Here is a 25,768-nt window from a genome sequence, read left to right as displayed (position 1 = left end):
TCCCAGGGTTTCTGAGGGCCCGGCCTCCTGAGGCACATTCTAGGGGTTTACTTTGGAGGCTTTCCTGAGGATTGAAAGCAGTAGGAAGACCAGCCAAGCCTTGCTTTGTTCACGAGGTTCTGTCTGGGTTGAGTAGGAAGAAAGCATTTCTTTCCTGGCATTGTCAGAGAAGACTATGGAAGAGCAGGGGGTTCTGGATACTCTAACCTGGGGGGTGGGGCAACCTAGCATGGCTCAAATTTGAGATCACTTTCATAACTTGTATTCAAAGATAACACCTACGTTTTAAGGCCTTTCTGACCCTGCTTTTGGGTGAGTTATGGGGTTTGTCTCATCTTACTGAATTGGACAGTAGTGCTACAGATGAAGGCCCCTGTTCTCAGCCACATAGTATGGCAGAAAACTGGTTTTTGAGCCTTCCAAAGAAGGGTCAAGCGACACTGGAGGTATATCTTAAAGGGATTTTTCATCAAAGATAAGATATCTCAATTTTTAAAATGTATGCTATAGCTCCAGCAGCAGCTCCCTCTAGATGCGTCAAGCAGACATGGCCACAGGTGTATACTTGTCTTTGAGAGAGAGGAGATCTGTCAGTTAAATGGCTATGACCTCAGATTCCAGAATATCAAGGCAACATTCTTTCTGAGAGAAGTTTCACTTTGGATTGAACCTACATCTAGAATTAGTCATCATACTGCTAACGGGAAGAGGAGAGCCCAGGTGACCCGAAGAAGCTTCCCACTATGAACTGGTCTGGACGTTACTTCTCCAAATGTCCCGAGGATGCGTCTTTACTCAATGGACACTCACCTCTGCTGTTTTCTCTCAGATCATCTGAGGATGAACAACATTTCATCTCTAACTTGAGGTAGGAAGCAAGATGAATCCCCTTCCCCCTCCAGCTTTTGCTCTTCAGTTGGAATATCAAGCCAGGCTCTTCTTACAAGGAGCCAAGGAAAGGAGACGGGCTTGAGAAGAAGGCAGCTGCTGTTCTTTTCCACATGTACTGAAGGTGGGCAGCTCATCGGTTCCTCTGGCCTTGCTCCACGGTGAAGAGCGAGATTGGCTTGGTTTGTAAAGTAGGTGTCGTCATTCTTAAACTGCTGAACCCTAAGGGTGCTTTAGTTAAGAGTTAAAAATAACTAAGGAGGCCTGAGTGGAAGGCAGCATGAGTTCTTACTACTACAGTTTTGATAAGGAAGAAAGTCACATGAACCCCTTCACCCCAGGCTGAAGAACTAGGGATGTGGGGACACGCACTGGGGAAAGTGCTTACTGCTAGGAGGGTAGAGGAAGTGAGGGGCAAGGCCTGGTGTGGGGGCACCTGTCCGCAATCCTAGTACTGAGGAGGCTGACAGGAGGATTGCAGATTCAAGACCAGCCTCAGCAACTTAGCAATACCCTGTTTCAAAAAAAATAATAGGGCTGGAGGTGTAACTCAGGTAGAAGCCTCTTGGTTCAATCCCCAGTACAAAAAATAAAGCAAAACAAACAAACAACAACAACAAAAAAAAACCTGCAGGAAGCTACAATAGTTACTTATCTGATACCTGTAGAAGCTCTGGACAATTGTGTGTGTGTGTGTGTGTGTGTGTGTGACTTGGAATGGAAGCCATGGGCCTTCTACCTCTGGACCATATCTCCAGACCTGTTTTATTTTTTATTTGGAAGTAGGGTCTTACTAAGTTGTTGAGAGCCTCACCAAGTTGTTAAGGCTGGCTATAAACCTGCAATTCTGTCTCAGCCTCCCAAGTACTGGGATTATAAGCATGCACCACCACACCCAACAATCTTCTGGTTTTTAATGGGACTACTAAATGGCTGGCACATAGAAAATTCCTAGGAAAGGGAAGGTATGGTTGTCATTTTAATTATAACACACGAGCAATCTTGAAACATCTTAGCTAAAGTCTATTCATTAGAACATTTTAATATAAAAATCACCAAAGATTTATGATATTAAAGGATATATTTCTCCTTGAGTTAAAAATTAGGCAAACATACACATACCTTTTCTTTTTCCATCATGGAAAGGTTATCTTCTTAGTTATTTTTTGTGTGTGTGATACAGGGGGTGGTGGAACCCAGGGGCTTCTACTGCTGGGCTACACTCCCAGCCCTATTTTATAATTTATTTGGAAACAGGGTCTCAATAAGTTGCTGAGAGCCTCACTAAGTAGCTAAGACTGGCTTTGAACCCCTGCGAGTCTCCTGTCTCAGCCTCCCAAGTGCTGGGATTACAAGCATGCACCACCACACCCTGCTTATCTTCTTAGTTATTTGATTTGTTTTATATTATTATTATTATTATTATTATTATTATTATTATTATTATTTATTTTTGGTGGTACTGAGGTTCCTGGAAGTCCTACCTCCGGGCTACATCCCCAGACCTATTTTATACTTTTTTTTAAAATATTTGGAAACAGGGTCTCTAAAGCCAGCGCGGCTGGCTTCGAACCTGCGCGATCCTCCTGTCTCCACCTCCCAAGCGCGGGGATTACAAGCGTGCACCACCACGACCTGCTCTTAGTTATTTGATTTGAAATAAAGAAAAGACAGGAGTCCTTGCTGTGATAAAAAGGTGTTAGGCACATAATTCTAAGATATAAACAAAAAAATTCCAGGATTGAAAGTTATAAATTGATAATTTCAGAGGAAAATCTAATCTAGGCCCTCATCTCTAAGAAAGTCTATTAATAGTTAGATGTGGTGGTTCATTTAATTAATCACAGGTTGCTGCTTGGGAATTTTTGCAAAATGAGAACGTATAAAATGTTTTTAAATACCATATTTGTAGGCTGGGAGTGGTGTCACACACTTGTCATTCCAGAGGCCAAGACAAGAGGATTGCAAATTTGAAGCCAGCCTCAGTAACTTAGTGAGGCCCTCTGCAATTTAGTGAGACCCTGTTTCAAAATAAAGAATAAAAAAATAGGGCTGGGGTATAGCTTGGAGGTTGAATACCCCTGGATTCAATCCCTAGTACCACACACATACAAAATTACTGGGGATTAAACTCAGGAGTGTTATATCTCTGAGCTACACCACTAGCCATTTTATTTTTTTATTTTTATTTTTTTGGTGGTACTGGGGTTCCTGGAAACCCTTCTGCCTCCGGGCTACACTCCCAGACCTATTTTCATACTTTTTACTTGGAAACAGGGTCTCTTAAGCCAGATTGGCTGGCTTCGAACCTGCGCGATCCTCCTATCTCCGCCTCCCAAGCACCAGGACTACAAGCGTGTGCCACCAGGCCCGGCATTGTTTGTTTATTTTTGAAACAGGATCTTGCTTAGTTACTGACAGTCTCACTAAGTTGCTGAGGCTGGCTTTGAACCTGTGATCCTCCTGTCTCAGTCTCTAGAATTATAGGTGTATGCCACTGTGCCCAGCATGAATGTATGTGTGTGTATTTATTATTTTTTACTTTTTTCATTATATTTTATGTATTTATTTTTAAAATTTTAATCGGTGCATTGTAGTCATATATCTTAATGGGGTACAAGCTGGTAGAGGCATACATGCATACATGATTTTATTTATTTACTTATTTACTTTTTTTTTTTGGTGGTACTGAGGGTGGAACCCAGAGGCTTTCTACTTCCAGGCTATACTCCCAGGCCTTTTTTATATTTTATTTGGAAACAGGGTCTCACTAAGTTGCTGAAAGCCTCACTAAGTAGCTGAGGCTGGCTTCGAACCTGTGCGATCCTCCTGTCTCAGCCTCCCAAGGGCAGGATTACAAGCATGTGCCACCACGCCCGGCTTACTTATTTACTTATTGTACTGGGGATTGACCCCAGGGGCATTCTACCTCTGAGCTACATCCCTAGACTTATTCTTTATTTTGAAATGGGGTTTCACTAAGTTGCGGAGGGCCTCATTAAGTAGCTGAGGATGGCTACCAACCTGTGATCCTCCTGTCTCAGCCTCTCAAGTGCTGGAATTACAAGTGTGTGCTGCCACTTCTTTCTTTCTTTCTTTCTTTCTTTCTTTCTTTCTTTCTTTCTTTCTTTCTTTCTTTCTTTCCTTCCTTCCTTCCTTCCTTCCTTCTTTCTTTCTTCAGGTCTGAGGATGGAACCCAGGGACATTTGACATCCGAGCTATACCCTCTGCCCTACTTTTTATTCTTTATTTTGAAACCTGGTCTCACTGAGTTGCAGAGGGCCTCACTAAGTAGCTGAGACTGTCCACGAACCATGATCCTCCGGGTCTCAGCCTCCCGAATGCTGGGATTACAAGTGTGTGCCACAAGTGTGTGCCACCACGCCCAGCTTTTATTTATTTTTTAACAAACTAATGTTTGAGAAGGTGTATACTTGGGCAGGGTTGGTGGAATGAAAAAAGATTTGTATCTTTTTTGTTGTTGTTTTTCTGGGAATTGAACCCAAAGGCATTCTACCTCCAAGTTACATGCCCAACACTTTTAATTTTAAAAATTATTTATTTATTTATTTATTTATTTATTTATTGGTGGTACTGGGGTTCCTGGAAACCCTTCTTCCTCTGGGTTACACTCCCAGACCTATTTTTATATTTTTATTTGGAAACAGGGTCTCTTAAGCCAGCAAGGCTGGCTTCGAACCTGCGCAATCCTCCTGTCTCTGCCTCCCAAGCACTAGGATTACAAGCACGCGCCACCATACCCGGCTTTTTTTTTTTTTTAATTTTGAAACAGGGTCTTGCTAAGTTGCTGGGGATCTTGCTAAATTGCTGAGGCTGGCTAGCCTCAAACCTGTGATCTTCCTGGGATTATAGGTGTTTGGCATGGTACTTGACAAGATATGGATCTTAAAAGCCATGCAACCCATATTGTGAAATCCCACTGGTCTTATTGCCCCAGATAGAGGTTCTCAAAGTGCTCCCAGCTGTTTCCAAAATGCTCCTAGGGTGTTACCATAAGGGAGGTCAGGATGTTCTACTCTTCTGTTATCTAAGTGCTAAACTTTGGTGGCTTATACCAAGAACCGTTAAAAGAAGAAATGCTGTTGTTTCTTGTTTATTTTGTATCAAGTATGAGGCAGGTTCTTTCTTTAATTTCTCATAGCACACGAGAGATCACATGCAAATTCTTGATGAGGCTTGTCAAAAAAGAAGCACAAAACAAGGTAATGATCAGGCGTGGTGGTACACACTTGTAATCGCAGCATTTGGGGGGCTGAGACAGGAGGATCGCGGTTCACAGACAGCCTCAGCTCTTAGTGAGGTCTTTTGCAACTCGGTGAGACCCTGTCTCTAAATAAAGAATAAAAAATAGGGCTCGGGTTGTAGCTCAGAGGTAGAATGCCCCTGGGTTCCATTCCCAGTACTGCAAAACAAAACAAAACAAAACAAAACAAAACAAAACAAAACAAAACAAAACAGGTTATTGACCACACTGCAGGGTCTGAGACTCATTCTAGGGCCCCTCCACTACAGTCTCGATGCACCCTTTCCATAGGGCCGGAGGCAGCTCACCCTTCACAGCAGCCATCCCCAAGGTTGAAGTTTAGGCAAAACTGACACTTAGCCACAGAAAGAGAAGGAAGTTGTTTCTTACGTCAGTTTGTAAGCCCAACTCCTGGGCCTCCATTTCTGAATTTACAGTGATAGTAGGAATGCATATTCATTCCTTTCAGGGAAAATCAACCCAATACTTTGTGATCCTACCAGGAAAAATCATATAGCAGTTTGATATCAAGATATGTCTGAATTGAGGTTATTCACCTAAACAGTGCTACCTGTTAACTTCAGAAGTTTAGTCCAGGTTTCAATTTGCCCACTGTTACTTATCAGTCTGTCTGCATCAAAGGTTCAAAACCCTTTGGGCGGCTGGGGATGTGGCTGAGTGGCAGAAGTGCTCTCTGTTCTGTGTGCAGCCCTGGGCTGGTCCTCAGTTCAGCTCACTTTAGTCATCATGTTACACCCCCTCTGGGCACAGTAGTCCAATTATGCGTCCTTCAATTGATATATAATCTCATCAGGCAAATGGGATTTTTTTTTTATCTGAACCATCCAATAGCAAAGCTTAAGTACCTAACCAAAGTCTAGACACCAGGAAGTGACAGGTTGGGATCTGAACCAAGGTCTCTTGGTTTCAAATATGTAAATTTTACTATTATGAGACACTAGGACACACTGAGGGAGTAGACTAGAAATTGAATTTGAGTGACAGGATTTAGAATAATAATGCCATTAATATGGAAGGGACAAAGTCAGAAAATACAATGGAGGGGACAGATGGTGGCATCAGCCTGGACTGGGAGTTATGAGCTCCTTGTGCCACTGGGTTCCTGTCTTTTTTTTTTTTTTTTTTTTTTTGCAGTACTGGGAATTGAATCCAGGGGCATTGTACTTCCAAGTTACACCCCCAGCCCTATTTTTCATTCTTTATTTTGAAACAGGATCTAACTGAGTTGCAAAGCGCTTCACTAAGTAGCTGAAGCTATCAGCGAACTGTGATCCTCCTGTCCCAGCCTCCCAAATGCTGGGATTACAAGCATGTGCCACCACGCCTGGTTTCTGTCTATTTTTTTATTTTATGTCTTGTTTACTGGTTATCATTTTGACGCATCTTGGTTTTGAAGTTAATCATCCTGACTCTCCAGGAGCCCTGTGCCGGCCGGCGCTGTGGTGAAGCAGCCTGTCCGGGGAGCCAGTGGGAGGACTACAGTCACAGCGATTGTCCAGACGGGAGGGGACTGGAGCACCGGCCTCTTCAGTGTCTGCAGAGACAGGAGAATTTGTACGTTATTCCTCTTTGTTTAAATTCCTCTTTACTATTGTCCTTTCCAGGACATCAGTGAGTGAAAAAGCTATATCAGGTACAAGGACAAAAATTAAGTGGTTTCAGAATAATTGGACTCAGCTTCTTATCTAATGACTTCAATGTACTCCTTAGAGAGAGGTCTTTTTTTTATTTTTTTTTTAGTGTGGATAGTTAACAGAATAGGTAGTGCCTTAAAAGACTATGTGTGGGGGTGTGTTTCTGGAGCTTGAACCCAGGGATACTCTACCACTCATCTACCTTGCAGTCTTTCTTTTCTTATGTTACTCTGTCCTGGATTGAAACTGCAATCCTTCTGTCTCAGCCGTCTAAGTACTGGGATTATAGATATATGCTTCTGCACCTGGCTCAAAGATTTAAATATTTTTTCTTTTTTTGGGGGGGGTACTAAGGATTGAACCCAGGGGCATTCTATCTCCAAGCTACTTACTCAGCCCTTTAATTTTTTTTTTTTTTTTTTTTTGTGGCACTGGGGATGGAACCAAGGGGCATTCTACCTTAACCTATACCTCCAGCCCAATTTTTATTCTTTATTTGAAGACTGAATTGCAAAGGGCCTCACTAAGTAGCTGAGGCTATCCACAAACTGAGATCTTCCTGTCTCAGCCTCCCAAATGCTGGAATTACAAGCTTGTGCCACCATGTTCGGATTGCATTTTATATATATATAATTTTTATTTTGAAACGGGGTCTTGCTAAGTTATTGAGGGTATCCTTAACTTCCTGAAGCTAGCCTCAAACCTATGATCATCCTATCTCAGCCTTCTAAGTATTGGGATTATAAGCATTCACCAGCATTCCTAGCTAAGATTTAAAAAAAAAAATTATAAAATTTACTGTTGGCAAAAACAGAAAATGAGCCCCTTCATCCTCTGGTATTGGGAATTTAAATTGGTAAAGAATTTTTGGCAGATAGCTTAAAATACAAGCTATGCAACAAAATAAAACAAAATAAAAGCTATGTAACACTAGAGAGAAACTCAAGTGTTACATAGCTTTTTAAAATTAATTAATTAACAAATTAACTAATTTTGTGGTACTGGGGATTGAACCCAGGGGCATTCTACTTTTGAGCTCTACCCCTAGCACTGTTTTATTTTTATTTTGAAACAGGGTCTTGCTAAGCTGCTGAAAGTCTCACCAAGTTGCTGAGGCTGTCCTCAAACCTGGGATCCTCCTGTCTCAGTCTCCCAAGTACTGTGATTACAAGCGTGCACCACCATGCCTGGCTTGCTACATACCTTTTAACCCAGGAATTACATTTTTATATCTCTTATTTTTATTTGCAGTGCTGGAGACTGAACCCAGGGTCTTGCAAATGTTAGGTAAATGCTCTACCACTGAGCTACATTTCAGGCCCAGTAATTACATTTTTAGAAGCTTAGTCTAAAGAAATAAATCATGTGCAAGGATTTAGTAGGAACGTTAAATTTTGCTGCATTGGTTATTATGACAAGAACATGGAACAACCTAAATGTTCAATAGGGAGCATCCATACAGTGAATTATAATACAACCATGAAAAGTTATACAATAGAATAACATTTAATGAGGTGAAATGGTCATTTGAATAAAAATTATGCACACTAAACACCATTTTTTTTGGGGGGGGCGGCAAACATTTAGAAAAAGTCTGGAAGGACATAAATGAAAATATTTATAGCAGATGTCTTTCAGATATTATGCTGATAAATGATTTTTGTTTCATTTTTGATTATATCTTTAATATTTCTATGAAGAATATGCAGTACTCACAGTAAGAATGATCACAAAAGAAACTTCCTTTGCTGGCTGAAATCCTTTGAGATAGGTGTTCAGCTATAAAGAGGTACAAACGTGCTTTTCCCTAGGTTTGGATTGAAGGCATATTGACTCAGTTTTTACCTAGGACATTTTGATCCACCTCTGGTACCACATATTAGGGATCAACTGGATCCCAGAATCCCTCTTGGAGGAGGGGGTAGTATCTTCTGATGGATGAAGTCCAGTGCCTTAAATTCAAAATCCAAATGACCATGGATCTAATATTGTTGAAGAATAAGACTCTGCCTGTCCTACAGAGGCTTCTGGGACCATCTGAATTTGTCCTCAGGGAACCCAGGACAGGTCAGCCCAACACCTCTGAGCAAGCCCCATTCAGCTGTGAATCTTCCTGTGGCTCACAGCCCGGCTGGTCTTTTCCTTCCATTGCTACCGACTTGGATTTCTGACCAGACAGTTATGGCAGCTGCTCTTCAGCTCTTTCTGGACTTTTCCCGGTTCTTTTCCTGCTATTTTCAGTGAGAGGGTACGGAAAGGGTAGAGTCGCCATTCAGAGACGTGGAGATCTAGCCAGAGACTGGCAAGCGTATCATTTTCTATTTATAGCATATGACTGGGGCCTGTGGGAACACAAATGCACTTCTAACTCTGGCAAAAATAGAATACCATATCATGGTTAAAGAACACATTCATTTCAGATATAGAAATCACCTTGAATCTTCGCTCTGCCTCATATAGGCCACATAACCTTGAGCAAATTCTCCGGGTCTTTATTTTCCCACCTCCAAATTGAAGATAAAAGTGCTGACCTCAAGCATCATTGTCAGGATTAAAGTAGATAATGCCTAGACTCTGCTCTTAACGCTAGTTTGGAGCATTAGGGGTTTTTGGTTGAGTAGTGTTTCTTTAAAATTTATGTTCACTTGAACCCTCTAGATGTGACCTTATTTGGAAATAGGGTATTTGCAATATAATGAAGTTAAAATAAAGTTCTATTGGTAATCTAGTATGGATGGCAGGGGGTGTTCATGGGGTAGATTCTTCCTCAAATGCTCCAGAAGGAACCAATCTGAGCCTCCAGAATGCTTCAGTGAGAGAATACTTTATTTTACAGTGCTCAGTTTGTGGTATTTAGTTATGGCAGCCCTCGGAAACTAATACACATACAAATGTTAGATTCCATTAGAAGTAGTGGTGGTATCTCATAGATTCAAGGAATCAGCTCTAAATTACCAAGCCCCAAAGGACAAGATACATTATTATCGAGCTAATTGATAGTCCAGTCAACATCAAATGTTTTTTTCTTATGTCATCCATCTGAGAATTGATGTTTTAGCAGAAGCAGCTCACTTTACATACCTTAGGCCCCATGCCTACTGCTCGACAAGGCCAGGGCATTCTAAATGGCAGCCCTTCCAATTCTGCTTACAATAGTGAAGGGATAATTTCCTATTTTACTTTTTTTTTTTTTTTTTTTTTTTTTTTTGCAGGTCTGGGAATGGAACCCAGGGGCATTCGACCTCTGAGCTACACCCCAGCCCTATTTTTTATTCTTTATTTAAAAAAAAAACAGGGTCTCACTAAGTTGCAGAGGGTCTCAAACTGCAATCCTCCTATCTTAGCCTCTCAAATGCTGGGATTACAAGTGTGCGTCACCACACCCAGCTTTATCATTCAGCATGTGGAGGGAAAAGTGTAGACACATGAGGTTAGACTGGATGCAGTCTACCCAATCCTAAGAGTACTACAAAGCTAACCACAAAAGGGCTCACTTCTCAACCATCTTCTCTGACCTAAGCATCACTTTACTGCTCAGCTTTTCTAATCCCAATCCATGCTCAGGATGCCAGCACTGTTTTCCTGAGGATTCCCTGGTTGTCTGTGGTAGAGCCCATTCTAGTGAAAAGGGAAGAAGAAAGGCTGTGTGGAGAAACGCAGGGTTCTTTATAATTGGCATGAGCCATGGAGGAGAGAGCGTGGCTATCGCATGCAAAGTGAGGCTGGCTGTCCTTACCATTCCCTAACCGGGCCTCCATCTGTAACTATTCATGGGGTCTCCAAGTTAATGCCTCAGGAAAAAATGGAAAGGGACTCCTTATCTGTGCCATAACTGAGGATGCAAGTGGAGCATGAGTGCTGTGAACCTTGGGCTTCTTCTCATCCTTCTTTGGAAGGACTTTGAATTGCAAATTGTTTCATCTGCAGAGTTTAAGTGAGTCTCTGTGCAGATACTTGTGGCAGACTTTGGAGCACAAGGAGAGCTTCTTGTCTTGACTGTTCCATGCGGATTCCCATCCTGGAGGTTTCTCTGTCAGATTCTCAGGATGATTGCTACAATTTGTCATCCATCAAGCAAAGGGTACATTGTGAACAGCAGCTATTTCCATTTCTTCTTGACATTTTACATCTTTGTTTAATTGTAATTATATTTTTAACTGCCTCCCTCTTCCCACCTTTGTGCATTATCTGACTCCACTGCACTAGGATTGGCAAATGGATGTCTGTGTCCTTTGAAGGTAGAGTAACTATGAGCTAAGATGTGAAGATGAAGCCATGGTACAATAAGCGGCTACCAAATGGCATTGTAAATAAAACACTGGGTAGACTGGCTTTGGGAATATTTTCCCCAAAGAAATTTCCTACGGGAGGTGTAATCAATGTTGGTTTGTAATTTGATCAATATTTTCTGAATTCCTACCTATGTATAGGCACATGATATATGTTGCAGACATAATCAAGAATGAGACAGGTGATTTCTTAGGACAGAGACAAAAAACAAATATAATGATTGCAATTGTGATAAATGCCATGAAGGAAATAAACAGGGTGTTATAAAAGGAAATTATAGAGAATGGGGTAAAGGATGGCCTCTCTGAGGAGCTGACTTAAATTCATAAATGAGAAATATGAATGAACGACCCATTCAAACAAGTTCCCTGCAGAGGGTGCTATAAGCACCGGACAGTGAAGACTGGTCTACTAGGAACCATCAGGTGCCCAAGGTTGGCGAAGGAAAGCAAAATAAAAATTTGGAAAATAAAGAAGGCGTGAACAGGTGGCTGGGATCCATTTCCCCACACTGTATCTCAGGTAAACTAGAAATTTCTTAAAAGCAAAAGCCACAATTGTTTTGTTTACTGCTCTGTTCCTGGCCCATAGGAAGCACTTAAAAATAAGTACACACACACACACACACACACACACACACACACACACACACACTAAATAAAATGACTATTTAAAAAGAATAGCTTTTTAATTTTTAGTTGGGCATAGTGGTGCATGCCTGGAATCCCTGTACTTGAGAGGCTAAGATAGGAGGATTACAGATTTGAGGCCAGCCTCAGCAACTGAGACCTTCAGCAGCTGAGTAAGATCCTATTTCAAATTGAAAAAGAAGAAAAGGGATGATGGGGAGGGCATAGCTCAAAGGTAGAATGCTTCTGGATTCAGTATCCAGTACAAACAAAACAAAACAAAAACAAAAGCAAAGCCATATTCTATTAGCAAAAACCTGCTTTAGAAAACAAAAGCAATATCTTATAGTTATCCTTGGGAATAACTGTTGTTAACATTTTTAAAAATATATTTTTATTGGTGCATTGTAGTCAAACATCACAATGGAATACAAGACTTGTGAGGATATCCAAGCACACATCATCCAATTAGCCTATATCCAATCTCCATTCCATTCTCTCCCCCTCCCTCGATCCCATGCTTGATTTAGTGATTAACTTTGATATATTTGTTTACATACATCATGTGTTTTAAAGAAATTCCATCTTCCCCCATCCCATCCCCTCTGATTGGTCACCTTAATTGCTCCTCCATAGGGCCCTTTTTTCAACTACATTTCCTCTTATTACCCATTTCTTCCTAGTTTTTGCATATTAGAGAAAGCATCTGATTTTTTATTTTCTGTGATATTTCTCTGTATATGCTGCATCGCAAGTTCCAATCCCACTCTTGAAGGCCCCAGCACCAGCCTGGCCACCCGGCAGACTCTAATTCCGGCCTTGCTGGCTCCAGCACCAGCCTTGCCTTAAGGCAAGCTCCTATCCTGGCTTTGCTGGCTCCAGCTATGGCCTCACCACATGGCAGGCACCAAACCCGGCCTTGCTGACCCCAGTACCCACCTCGCTGCATGACAGGCTCCACTCCTGACTTTGGAGGCCCCAGCACCGGCCATGCCTTATGGCAGGCTCCAATCCCGGCCTTGTTGGCCCCGACTCTGGCCTCACCCCTTGGCAGGCTTTGATCCTGGCCTTGCTGGCCCCAGCACCAGCCTAGCTGCCTGGCAGGCTCCGATCCTGGCCTCAGAGGCCCCAGCACTGGCCTTGCTGTGCATCGGGCTCTGGTCTCTGTCACTATGAGCAAGTCATCTACAGATGTTCCCTTTTTTCTTCCTCCTTTTTTTTTTTTTTTTTTTTTGGCGGTACTGGGGTTTCTAGAAACCCTTCTACCTCCGAGCTATACTCCTGGAGACCTATTTTCTTTAAATATTTTTATTTGGAAACAGGGTCTTTAAGCCAGCAAGGCTGACCTCAAACCTGCATGATCCTCCTGTCTCAGCCTCCCAAACGCGGGGATTACAAGCGTGCGCCACCACACCCGGCGTTCTTTGATTTTTTTTTTTTTGTTGTTAATATGAGAGAGCAGTACATGTCTGTTGCGAAAGCTGGGACCCCAAATACCTAGTGGCAATGAATTTTATCTTCCCTCTAAAGGCAGAGGTCCACAGCTTCACTTTGGAGAGCAGGCTCTGCTGCTCCACATGCACCCTGGCCTTCCGCTTTGCGCAGAAGAGCGTAGTGGCCATAGGGGCTGATGACTCCCAGAACATGCAGTGTGGCGGCCCATCCTGGCTATGTGGGGCTCCCTCTGAAACCCCCCAAACCCTTTTACCACTTAGCATGTTGTCCAGAATTCCTGAGCGTGTGTGGCAGGAGCAGTCTACTTTTGGGGGAGATTTCCTCAAAAGTTCAAGGTGGGCTGGACTGGATCTGTCTGCCCCTCCAAATTCTGGTCACTACCACTGCCGTTGCTACCACTGCCATCTCAGTTCTCTCCTGAACACCTTTCCCACACAGTTTGTTTTCCAGAATTCCTGCGTATGTGCGGCAGTAGCAGAATACCTTTGAGGATATTTCTTTAAAATTATGAGGTGTATTGGATTGAATCTCTGCCTCTACCAAATACTATCGTTGCCACTGCCACAGCCATCTTGGTTCTCTTCTGAGCACCTTATTCACACAGCATGTTGTCCCAAATTCCCGAGCATGTGCAGTGGAAGCATTCTACCTTTGGCAAGATTTCTTCAAAAGTTCAAGGTGGATTGAATCAGATCTCTTCCTCTCTTGAATACTGGCCACTGCCATTGCCGCTGCCTCCACCATCTCAATGCTCTCCCAAACACTTTCCCCACACTGCATGTTGTCCAGAATTCCTGAGCATGCACGGTGGTAGCATTCTACCTTTGGGGCAATTTCTTCAGAAGATCAGGGTGGGTTGGATCAGATCTCTGCCTCTCCTAGATACTAGCCTCCACAGCCACCGCCACCACGGTCACTGCCTTCCTCCTGGTTCTCTGCTGAGCTCCTGATATGATGTCCAGAATTCTTAAGCATGTGCAGCAGAAGCAGTCCCTATCATAGGGATTTTTTTTTCCAAAAGTTCCAGATGAATTGGATAGGATTTGTCTGCATCTCCTGCTGCCGCTGCCATCTTGGCCCCTCTCCAATATATATATATATATATATATATATATATATATATATATATATATATATGTTAAATAAGAGAAAATTGCAGAGGTTGTGGGATCGAGCACTTAGCAGCAATGAATTTTATGTCCCCTCCAAGAGCGGAGGCCCACAGCCTCACTGTGTAGAGCAGGATCTGCTGTTCCAAGTGCAACACGAACCCCAGCGCAGCATAGAGGAGCATGGCGGCCAGGCGCGCTGAGCTCCCCGGGATGCATAGCTCGGCTTCCTGCCCGGCGCTACTGGGCTCCCTCCACTGTACCTGGATCATTTTTCTTACAAGGTATGTTGTTAAGAGTCCCCAGCATGCACAGCTGAAACGGTCTTTTCTCTAATTCCTTCTGGGATATTCTTCCAAAAATCACTTTTCTTGCATGGCATGCGCCTCCTTGTCATCTTGCTTCTAATTCCACTGTTTTCCACTCTCTCTCCTGTATTCTAGATAGGAAGTCATGGCTGGAAATGTCTCCCTAAGTTGTCCCAATCAGATATTAAACCAAAATCTGGTGTCCAGGTCTTCGCCGAGGAATGCATGTCATTTTTGATGGCCATGGTCGCAACTGCAACCATAGCTGCCACCATCTTGACTGTCTCCATCTGTTAACATTTTTATTTCTATTTTTCTAGACTTTTTGCGTGTGTGTGTGTGTGTGTGTATAATTTTATTTATTTATTTTCTTTTTTTGTGTGTGGTACTGGGGATGGAACCCTTCTACCTCCGGGCTACACTCCCAGACCTGTTTTTTTTTTTTTTTTTTTTGAAACAGGGTCTTTTAAGCCAGTGAGGCTAGCTTCGAACCTGCGTGATCCTCCTGTCTCTGCCTCCCAAGTGCAGGGATTACAAGGGTGCGCCAACACGCCTGGCTTTATTTTCCTTTTTTTATGGTTCTGGGGATTGAACCAAGGGACACTCTACCTCCGTGCTATATCCTCAACCCTATTTGCTACTTTTATTTTGAAGTAGGATCTCACTAGGTTGACGAGGGCCTCACTACTTGTCTTAGGACCTGTGATTCCTGTCTCAGTCTCCCAAGTATGGGTATTACAGGTGTGCACCACCACGCCCAGGTCCTCTATGCCATTTTAGGTCTTGATTGATGTTGCCAAATGGCTTTCCATTTGGAAGCTGCACTAATTTACACTCCCACTGGTAAGTCTGAGTGTGCTTCTTTCCTTTTTAAGGCATCTGCTATTGTTAGAAGGTTCTGCCTTTTTGTAATGATTGATCTAAAATATGCCTGCTGAAATTTCCACCCACTCTTCCTACTTCTCCCCGCTGGCTCTCCACACTACAGCTTCTCTTTGTCTTGGCTCCACTATGAGTTAGAAGGATGAATAATGAACTACATTCTACGCATACGGGTAGAGACTTCAGAGACTAGGCCTGGATCCTCTAGGCTGTGATTGCTTACATAATCACGAGATCTTTAGGTATAAAGGAAGAGGCTAAATTTATGGCATGAATCCCTTTTGAATCTGAGCTCCTTTAAAAAACAGAAGAAAAGATTATTTCACTAGTAACGCATACTAAAAATAAGATATTACAGAAAAATGAGCCGTGTCCCCCACTTGTTTTGTGGTACTTGGGGTTGAACCCAGAAATATTCTACTTCTATATTCCCAGCTCTATTTTATTTTTTCAATTTTCAAATAGGGTCTCACTAAGTTGCTGAAGTTCTTGCTAGATTGTTGGGGCTGGCCTTGAACCTGCAATCTTCCTATCACAGCCTTTCAAGTACTGGGACTACAGGTTTGCGCCAGGCTGTCCCCCTTTTAAAAATCATTTTGAGCAGGGCATGGTGGCTTGTAATCTCAGTATTTCCTGAGACAGGAGGATTGTAAGTTGAAGGCCAACCTCAGCAACTTAGTGAGGTCCTCCACAACTTAATGAGACCCTGTTTCAAAATAAAAAATAATAAAATAGGAGTGGGGGTATAGCTCAGAGGTTAAAGGCCCCTGGGCTCAATCCCCAGCACCAAAAAAATTAAAAATAAAAAAAATCAATTTGGAGGTTTTTTTCTTTCAGATTTTTCTGTCTTTACATATGTATTAATTAGTAATACATACACTTGATGGACACTTCTCCTTGACCTGTGTTATGTGTTGCAAATTTTCCCTGGAGTCAAAGGGTTTCACTGTCATCTTGCTCTTGAGCACCCTTCTCAGGGTATGATCCCAAGTGTTCCCTTGCAGCGCAGAGCAGTTTACCCTGACAAAAAGGTCTTTCTTAAGGAAATTGTATGATTTAAACCCATTCCATAGTATATTTAGTTAGCTTTTTATTGCTCTGACCAAAATACCTGACAAGAACTGTCTAGAGAAGGAAAGTTTTTCCTGGCTCAAGGTTTCAGAGGGCTCGGTCCATGGCTGGCTGGCTCCACTGCTTTGGCCTGGAGCAGCAAAGAAGATCCTGGCAGAGGGCCGTGAAACAGGAGAGAGAGACAGAAGGGCCAGGGACAGAAGAGTCCCCAAGGCCACACCAGTGACCCATGCCTCCAGCCTGCCCCTGCTCCTGCAGTTTTCACCGCGTCCCAGCAGTTCACTCAGATTGTGAGCCCATCAAATGGATTCATCCACGGACCAGGCCAACACCCTCGTGATCAGTTCTTTCACCTCTGAACATTGCTGTGTGGCCCAGCACTTGAGCCTTTGGGGAATATTCCAGATCCATACCATAGTACAAAGAAATAAACAGGGGAAGAAATGACAAGGAGATGCAGTTCTGGCACACACTAACTGATGATCATTGTAGCAGAATAAGTATGCAAAACAGGAGAACATGTGTGTTGTAGTTAAGGCTTTTAGGCCAGACTTCCTGAGTTTAAATCTGGCCTTTTTCCCTTACTAATAATTGCATGAACTTGGACCAATTACTTAACCCAGGGGCATTCTACCTCCGAGCTACACCCCCAGCCCTATTTTTTATTTTTTATTTTGAAACACAGTCTTACTGAGTTGCACAGGGCCTCACTAAGTAGTAGCTGAAGCTGCCTTTGAACCACAATCCTCCTGTCTCAGCCTCCCAAATGCTGGGATTATAAGCATGCACCACCATGCCTGGCTACTTAAGTCTTCTAGAGACCAGTATTCTCACTTTAAAAATGGAGATAATAAACGTACTTATTTTATAGGATTATTACAAAGATTAAATAATATGTACAAAATATTTCTAGCAGGGCTTGGTACACAGTAAACTCAGTATTAATATTAGCTATTAAGCCAGGGGTGGTGGTGCATGCCTGTAATCATAGTATTTGAGAGGCTCAGACAGGAGAATAGCAGGTTTGAGGACAGCTTCAGCAATTTAGCAAGACCCTCAGCAACTTAATGAGACTCTGTTTCAAAATAAAAAGGGTTAGGGGTATAGTTTGAAGTATAATGCCCCAGGTTCAAATTCCATTAAAAAAAAAAACCTCACATAAATAATAGCTGTTTCCGGAGGTGGTGGCACATGCCTGTAATCCCAGCATTTGGGAGGCTGAGACAGGAGGATTGTGGTTTGCGGCCAGCCTCAGCTACTTAGTGAGGCCCTTTGCATCTCAGTGAGACCCTGTTTCAAAATAAAGAACAAACAATAGGTCTAAGGGTTTTGCTCGGAGGTAGAATTCTCCTGGGTTCCATCTCCAGTACCACACACACACAAAAGATTACGTTGAATGTATGATTCAACGTAATTGAACTTTGGTTATGTTTCCTTTAGGATCTAGTACCAACTCCTAATGAACACTTAGGTAACATGGATATATAATAAAAAGGTTAAAAATAACAATTTATGAATCTTAAAAATATGATGGCCAGGTGTGGTTGTTTATTATTATAATTCCAGATCTTGGGAGGCTGAGACAAGAGGATCACAGGTTTGAAGCCAGCCTCAGCAATTTAGAGGCTTCCAGCAACTTAGAGAGATACTGTTTCCAAATAAAAAATGAAATAGGGCGCGGGGGTGGGGGTATAGCTCAGAGGTACAATGCCCCTGGGTTCAGTCTCACACACAGAGATATGGTACAGTGGTTTCAGTCCCATAAACAACTTCTCTATAATATCTCTACTAAGTGCGGTGGGCATTCTTCTTTACCAGTTAAGGTGGTGCAGTTTACAGGTTGTATAAGCATAATTTCTTAGCCACTTGGTTTTTCAGCTTTATAATTCTGCAATTTTTTTGTAGTATTGGTATGCCCGCCTCAACTATGCAATTTTTTTTTCCAGTATTGGGTTGGAACCCAGGGATATTACATTCTACCTTGGAGCTCCAACCCTAGCCCTATTGTTTATTCTTTATTTTGAAACAGAGTCTCACTTAGTTGCACAGGGCCTCACTAAGTAGTAGCTGAGGCAGTCCTGGAACCACAATCCTCCTGTCTCAGCCTCCCAAATGCTGGGATTATAAGCATGCGCCACCACACTTGGCTTCAATTTATGCAACTTTTTATTAATGTTTTTATCTGCAGTGATTTACACATTTGATAGTCCACATATACAATGTGATTTGAAGCTGGGTGTGGTGGCATACACTTGTAATCTCAGCATTTGGGAGCTGAGAGAGGAGGATTGTGGTTCACGACCAGCCTCAGTTACTTAGTGAGGTCCTTTGCAATTCAGTGAGACCCTGTTTCAAAATAAAGAATATAAAATAGGGCTGGGGGTGTAGCTCGGAGGTAGAATGCCCCTGGGTTCCATCCCCAGTATTGTAAAAAAAAAAAAAAAAAAGTGATTTGATTTTTTTTTTTTTTCCAGAACTGGGGATGGAACCCAAGGGCAATCTACCTCCCAGCTACACCCCCACCCCTATTTTTTATTCTTCATTTTAGAAGAGGGTCTCACTAAATTGCAGAGAGCCTCACTAAGTAGTTGAGGCTGTCTGAGAACCTGCAATCCTCCTGTCTCAGCCTCCCAAGTACTGAAATTAAAATGTGTACCACCACGCCTGGCTGGTTGATTTTTATATTAATTTAAAATTCCTTTAATTCAAGTTTGCATACGATGTGAATACTCTGTACTTGCTATACACTTACTGGATCATTTTCTGTCTTCAGACTGTTCATACCAGTTGTCAGTGATGGGTGGGGCTTCCTGATCTCCCTGGGATTAAAAAAAAAAAAGATGTGAATGGGGCTGGAGTTGTTGCCAATTTGAGGCTAGCCTCAACAATTTAATAAGACCCTGTTTTACAATAAAAATAGGAATGGGGCTGTAGCTCTGTGGTAGAATGCTCCAGGATTCAACCCCCTGTCTCTCTGTAATACACAGACACACAGACACACACACACACACACACACACACACACACACACACACACACTGAGCTGAACATGGTGGCTCATGCCTATAATCCCAGTACTTGGGAGGCTAAGACGGAAAGACTGCAGGTTTGAGAGTAGTGTGCAGTAATTTAGTGAGCCCCTGTTTCAAAATAAGAAATAAAGCAGGACTGGTGGTACAGTTTGGAGGCAGAAAGCCCCTGAGTTCAGCCCCCAGTACTACACACATAACACACATATACACAGTGTATAAAGTTTCCCACAGACTTGAATTCGAATTTAGTTTGCTTTGGGCTAAGTGATGCCTACGTAGATTATTTAGTGATTATCCTGAGACTCCTGAATGGATGAAATTGATGTCCTGCTCCTGGAAGATGCCTTTTTCTCCCCACCTCCTGCCCTCAGCTACTTTACCCCACAATGTGGAGTTGAAGTCCAGAGGCCTGAAGCATCCCTGTGAGGCCCTAAGATAAAGGGCTTTTTTTTTTTTTTTTTTTTTTTTTGCCTCTGGCAGTGCATTTGGGAGAGGGGCTTTGCAGTGCTCACTGTGGGGTGGGGGCAGAGACAGGCCTTCAACTTGAAGTCTGCCTGTGTCATGGTGTTTGTATGTGAGCATTCGTGTCTGCTGCACTAAAAGGCTATGGTGACTATCACTTCACACTCTGTAGAGTGGCTGTAATAAGATGACAAAGTCTGAGCATGTGGCTGTGTGGTAGAGTGTTTGCCTAGCATGTGTGAGGCCCTGGGTTTGATCCTCAGCTCTGCAAAACAAACCAAAAACATAAGAAAAAATATTGATAATAGCAGATGTTGGCAAGAATGTGTAACTAGAGCTCCTGTGCATTGCTGGAGGGGTGTTAAAATGGCACAAATACTTTGGAGGACTATTTATCATTTTTTGGGTAAAGTTAAACATGCATGTACTCCATGACTTAGCAATTTGCACTCAGGAATCCTCCTAGGTAAAAGGAAAATACATGTCAATGTAAAGACATAGATGGAGATTCATAGTGTTCTTAATCATAATAGTCCCAAATGGAATAACCAAATGTCTATTAATGGGAGAATGGATAAGTAGTTTGTAGATTTTTCATGTAGTAGAATACTGTTCAGCAACAAGAATAAACTACAGATTCTATAGCAGCTTAGACGAATTTCAAAAACCATGATGTTGAACAAAAGAAACCAGATACAGAAGTAAGCATGATTACCTTTATGTAAAGTCTAAGAAGAGGCAAGATTCATCTATGGGAATAAAAATCAACTTCAGGAGCAGAAGTAGGAGCCTCCGGTGGGGAGGGTTCAAGAGCTGTGGGTGTGGCAGGCTCTATGTGTTTGGTTACTTGGGTGAATGTGATCATCAAAACTCATCTTGCCGGGCGTGGTGGCGCACGCTTGTAATCCCCACGCTTGGGAGGCTGAGACAGGAGGATCGCACAGGTTCGAAGCCAGCCTCAGCTACTTAGTGAGGCTCTCAGCGACTTAGTGAGACCCTGTTTCCAAATAAAATATAAAAAAGGCCTGAGAGTATAGCCCAGAGGTAGAAAGCCTTGGGTTCCACCCCCAGTACCACCAAAAAAAAAAAAAAAAGCTCATCTAAATGAACACTGAAGAGTTGTGCATTTTCTAGTGTATGAGTTATGCCACAATAAAATACTTACTGAATGCATTTTTCAAAGATAATGGCTAGCTTGGTACATTTTGCTGTGTCATAGCACTCATTACTTATATTCATCAGGGTTGTCATCTTTTACAATGCTAGATGACATGACATCTTGACTTTAGATCAGGGGTTCTTAACCTGTGGCTTGTTAATAGTTTGCAATGGATCCATGAACTCCATGAAACTGGATGCACAATTTTGCACGCCTGTTACATGTATTTTTCTTTTCCCTTGTGGAGTGAGTTCATAACTATCATCACATTCTCAAAAGAATCTTTGACCCAAAACATATTTAAAATAGAATCTCTGTGCAGAATGTGGTCAGTAGTTAAAGATGAATGAACTAATAAGTAGTAAACGGTCTCCAGTTGATATTCAATGAACCAAGCTCCCGATAGTTTACAGATTAAAACTGACAGATGTCCATGGCTCCATGGAACTAACACAAACTAGAATACCTTCCGCACCGAGAAACAGAATAAAGCCCTGATAAGAGCAGGAGGCAGAACCTGTGTACTGCAAAAATTCTTTAATCATATTTTTAGAAAAATTGTTATTCAAGAGTCTCCTATACACTCTGTTTTTAATATTGAAATTAGATAGATGATCACAGTGGGAACAACAGTGATGATTCAAAGATGAACACATTTCTCTTGACAGGTACCAGAATCAGTGCGAAGAGAACTGTAACAGGTTCAGCTTTGTCCGTGTTTAACAAAGGAGACACTTTTTATTTTTATTTTTTATTATTTTTTGTGGTACTGGGGATAGAACCCAGGGAACTTCTACCTCCAGGCTACACTCCCAGACCTTTTTTTTTTTTTTTTTTTTTTTTTTTTGGTGGTACTGGGGGTGGAACCCAGAGACTTTCTACCTCCGGGCTATATTCCCAGACCTATTTATATTTTATTTGGAAACAGGGTCTCACTAAATAGCTGAGGCTGGCTTCGAACCTGCGCGATCCTCCTGTCTCAGCCTCCCAAGCGCGAGGATTACAAGCGTGCGCCACCACGCCCAGCTACAAAGGAGACACTTTTAATGTGGTTCAGTTATGGCAATTTTTGTACACTGATTTTTGAGAATTGGTTATGCTTAGTCCTATTTGCAAGGAGGTGATGCAGCATTCAATTAATGGCATAGGCTTGTACATGCCATTTAAGATGGGAGTTGCTTCCTGAACATGTAAGGACCTTGTTTTTTTTTTTTTAATGTGGTTATCGACAGGTTTCTGTGGCCTATTTTGTCCGGTGTGTCTTGTGACATCGCCAGGCATTATGGAGAGTGTCTTTGTTGGCCATTGCTACCTGGGTCTACCTTTGCACTGAGAATTGGCACCAGAGAGAGACACAAAATACAGGTAAGTAGATTTGAGGAACACGTGAACCTTGTTCTATATGAGAACCTGTATGCCTTTCAGACCTGTGATTTGAAGAAAAACAAAACTATGAGCGAAGATGTTTAAAAAAGTACCACACCTAGCTGGGCGTGGTGGCGCACAATTGTAATCCCAGTACCTGGGAGGCTGAGACAGGAGGACTGCAGGTTTGAAGCCAGTCTCAGGAACTTAGTGAGGCTTTCAGCAACTTAGCAAGACCTTGTTTCCAAATAAGAACAAAACAAAACAGGACTGGTAGTGTAGCTAAGAGGTAGAAGCCCCAATACCACAAAAGACAAAAACAAACAAACAAAAATACCACACTTAACGGGAAACTTTAGAAAAAAATTTCTGATTTCACTCTTAACTAGAAAGTATAAGTCAACTGAAATGCTGTATTGTGAAGGGTTATTTCCAAGGGGAAATTATAAGGCACATTGTCGATCAATGAGCTTTACCAACTCAGTGGCCAAACTGAGCTCTCCAGATGTGCTTCTACAAGCTGTAGGAGGAAGAAGTAGCGGTGTTTAGTCGTACCCCTCATCAACACACATTCCCTTCCACCTATACAAATAAAACCACATTCTGTTCCTCTGTCTCTTATTATTTCAAGAGAAAGTGACAGATGGAATCACACCACTTTGGAGGAGATAACTGAGAGGTGTGACTTAAATATAGTCTTGGTGACATATGCAGAATTCACTTTGGGGGTTCCCTGGGAATCTTTCAAAGAGTCAACTGGTTAGTTTCCAGGATAGCTGAGAATAAAGTACCTGAGAGTTGGGGAGACACTGGTCATACCTATTATATGGATAGTTAAAAAATCATCTCATGTATTGTATGGAATGATCCTGGTGATACTTTTTTTTTTTCCCCTCACAAAACACACTTCAATTTCATTCCTTTTAAAATAAAAACAACAAGAAAACGACTATAGGAATAAGAAATCTCTTTTTTTTTTTTTTTTGGTGGTACTGGGGGTGGAACCCAGAGGCTTTCTACCTCCGGGCTATACTCCCAGACCTATTTTCTATTTTATTTGGAAACAGGGTCTCACTAAGTTGCTGAGAGCCTCACTTAGTAGCTGAGGCTGGCTTTGAACCTGTGCGATCCTCCTGTCTCAGCCTCCCAAGCGCTGGGATTACAAGTGTGTGCCACCACACCCGGCAAGAAATCTCTAATAATGAATCCAGCCTGAATTATTTCATGTCTAATGGAGAAGTCGGCCCTTAGTCCCTCTGCCCATTGGGACACAATTCTTTATCCTCAAATGCCTCAGGCATCTAATACCTCACTGTCCTGAGCAAAACACCTATGATACATTTTGAGGTGAAAAAAGTCACGGAAATACGCAACTAATTTCATAAAAGTATATATATATATATATATATATATATATATATATATATATATATAATCTGCTTATGTGGACATAGAATTTATCTGGAAATGTATATAAAAAACTAACAGTGATTGCCTCCAGGCAGGTAACTGGATGGTTAGGGATACCTATAGAGGAAAATTTCCTTTTCCTTTCCCTTTTTACTGTTGGAATTGGACCATTCAATTTAATATTTACTCCAAATAAAAAGTAAAGAAATAAGCCGGGCGTGATGGCGCATGCTTGTAATCCCAGCGCTTGGGAAGCTGAGACAGGAGGATCATACAGGTTCGCAGCCAGCCTCTGCTACTTAGTGAGGCTCTCAGCAACTTAGTGAGACCCTGTTTCCAAATAAAGTATAAAATAGATCTGGGAGTATAGCCCAGAGGTAGAAACGTCCCTGGGTTCCACTTCCTGTACCACAAAAAAAGTAAGTAAATAAAATAATTATAATTATCAGGTCCTAAGAGGGAAAAGCCCAAAGTATTAACAGAGAAGTTACTGGCTTCAAGTAGGAGGCCTGTATCAGTAGTTTTAAGGGCTGAATCACAGGGTTAGTTAGCCACTGAGGAGCATGGTGTCTGCAGCCCAGGGTTTTGGGTGTTAACTTGAGGGTGATGGTGGGTCCTGGAAGTCATGGTGGGCTGGGAAGGTAGCTAATGTTTTGTAGGCCCCGTGTAATGCAAATGAGCCTGTTCCATTTGGGTAGAACAGAGACCCTGGTCTTGCCCTAGGGTACCTTGTGCGAGGACTGGCTGGTGGTGCACTGCTGTTGGCCTTTTTCCGTATGTCAGGTGGCCCGGGAACTCAAGATGAGAACCTCTCAACTCTACGAAATCTGTGCAATCCCTTCAACTAAGGACACCCTGATTTGACAGAGCAAGGTGATAGCTCCTGCTCACTCCTCCACCCTTTCCTCTCAAACCTGTCTTTGTAGAAAGATTGTTTTTCATACATTTTCACTGAAATAGTAGAACAATAAACAATCCTCTCTCTACTATCTCTGCTGTTGTTCTTTCTTTACATATCCTTTGTATTTATTATTTTTCTGAACTTGTTATTCCATGCAGCTGTGCAGAGCACATGCTAGAGGTGAATGCTGTGCCCCTCCCCCACAGCATCCTGTGAGGTTGCATTTCCCCACCACCTTACTGGTTCAGTCCTTCACTGAGGATGCCTGGGAGGCTGGGAGAACCACCAGAGTGCCAGCGGTGGGGCAGGAGATGATTACTTTTAGTTAGCTCCTGAACTGGGTACAAATGTCCCTGGAACATGTAAGTCGCTGCCCTTCCCTTGTTCTGACTCTTGGCTGCATAAGGGAAAGTCTACAGGGTGTAGTGGCACAGTCCTGTAATTCCAGTACTTGGGAGGTTGAGACAGGCAGGACACAGGTTCAAGCCCTGCCTTAGCAACTTAGTGAGACCTTGTTTTATTATTATTATTATTATTATTATTATTATTATTATTATTTCTTTTTGGTACTGGGGCTGGAACCCAGGGGCTTTTCTACCTCCGGGCTACATTCCCAGACCTATTTCTTACTTTATTTGGGAACAGGGTCTCACTAACTTGCTGAGAGCCTCACTAAGTAGCTAAGCTATGCAAACCTCCTGTCTCAGCCTCCCAAGCGCTGGGATTACAAGCGTGCAACACCACGCCCGGTTTGAGACCCTGTTTTGAATCAAAAAATAAAATAAGGCTGGGGGTATGGCTCAGAGATAGATGCTCCTGGGTTCTATCCCTAGTAATGCACACACACACACACACACACACACACACACACACACACACACAAGCACA

At 42.4% G+C, this 25,768-nt stretch overlaps 1 protein-coding gene across 1 annotated transcript; it reads left to right on the top strand.

The window, feature by feature from the left end:
• Window positions 1–743: 743 nt before the first annotated feature.
• On the top strand, window positions 744–24,843 carry PLAC8L1 (PLAC8 like 1; the record flags this gene model as incomplete). Its single annotated transcript, XM_080697629.1, is given in 5 exon segments — window positions 744–868; window positions 6,591–6,727; window positions 22,437–22,463; window positions 22,466–22,569; window positions 24,703–24,843. Coding segments are annotated over 5 exon segments (534 nt in total).
• Between the last annotated feature and the right edge of the window lie 925 nt (window positions 24,844–25,768).

Source organism: Muscardinus avellanarius, assembly GCF_963383645.1.
Source record: "Muscardinus avellanarius genome assembly, chromosome: 1".
NCBI lineage: Eukaryota > Metazoa > Chordata > Mammalia > Rodentia > Gliridae > Muscardinus > Muscardinus avellanarius.
The sequence above is the reverse complement of the archived record's forward strand: the minus strand, read 5'-3'. Positions and strand labels throughout refer to the sequence as shown.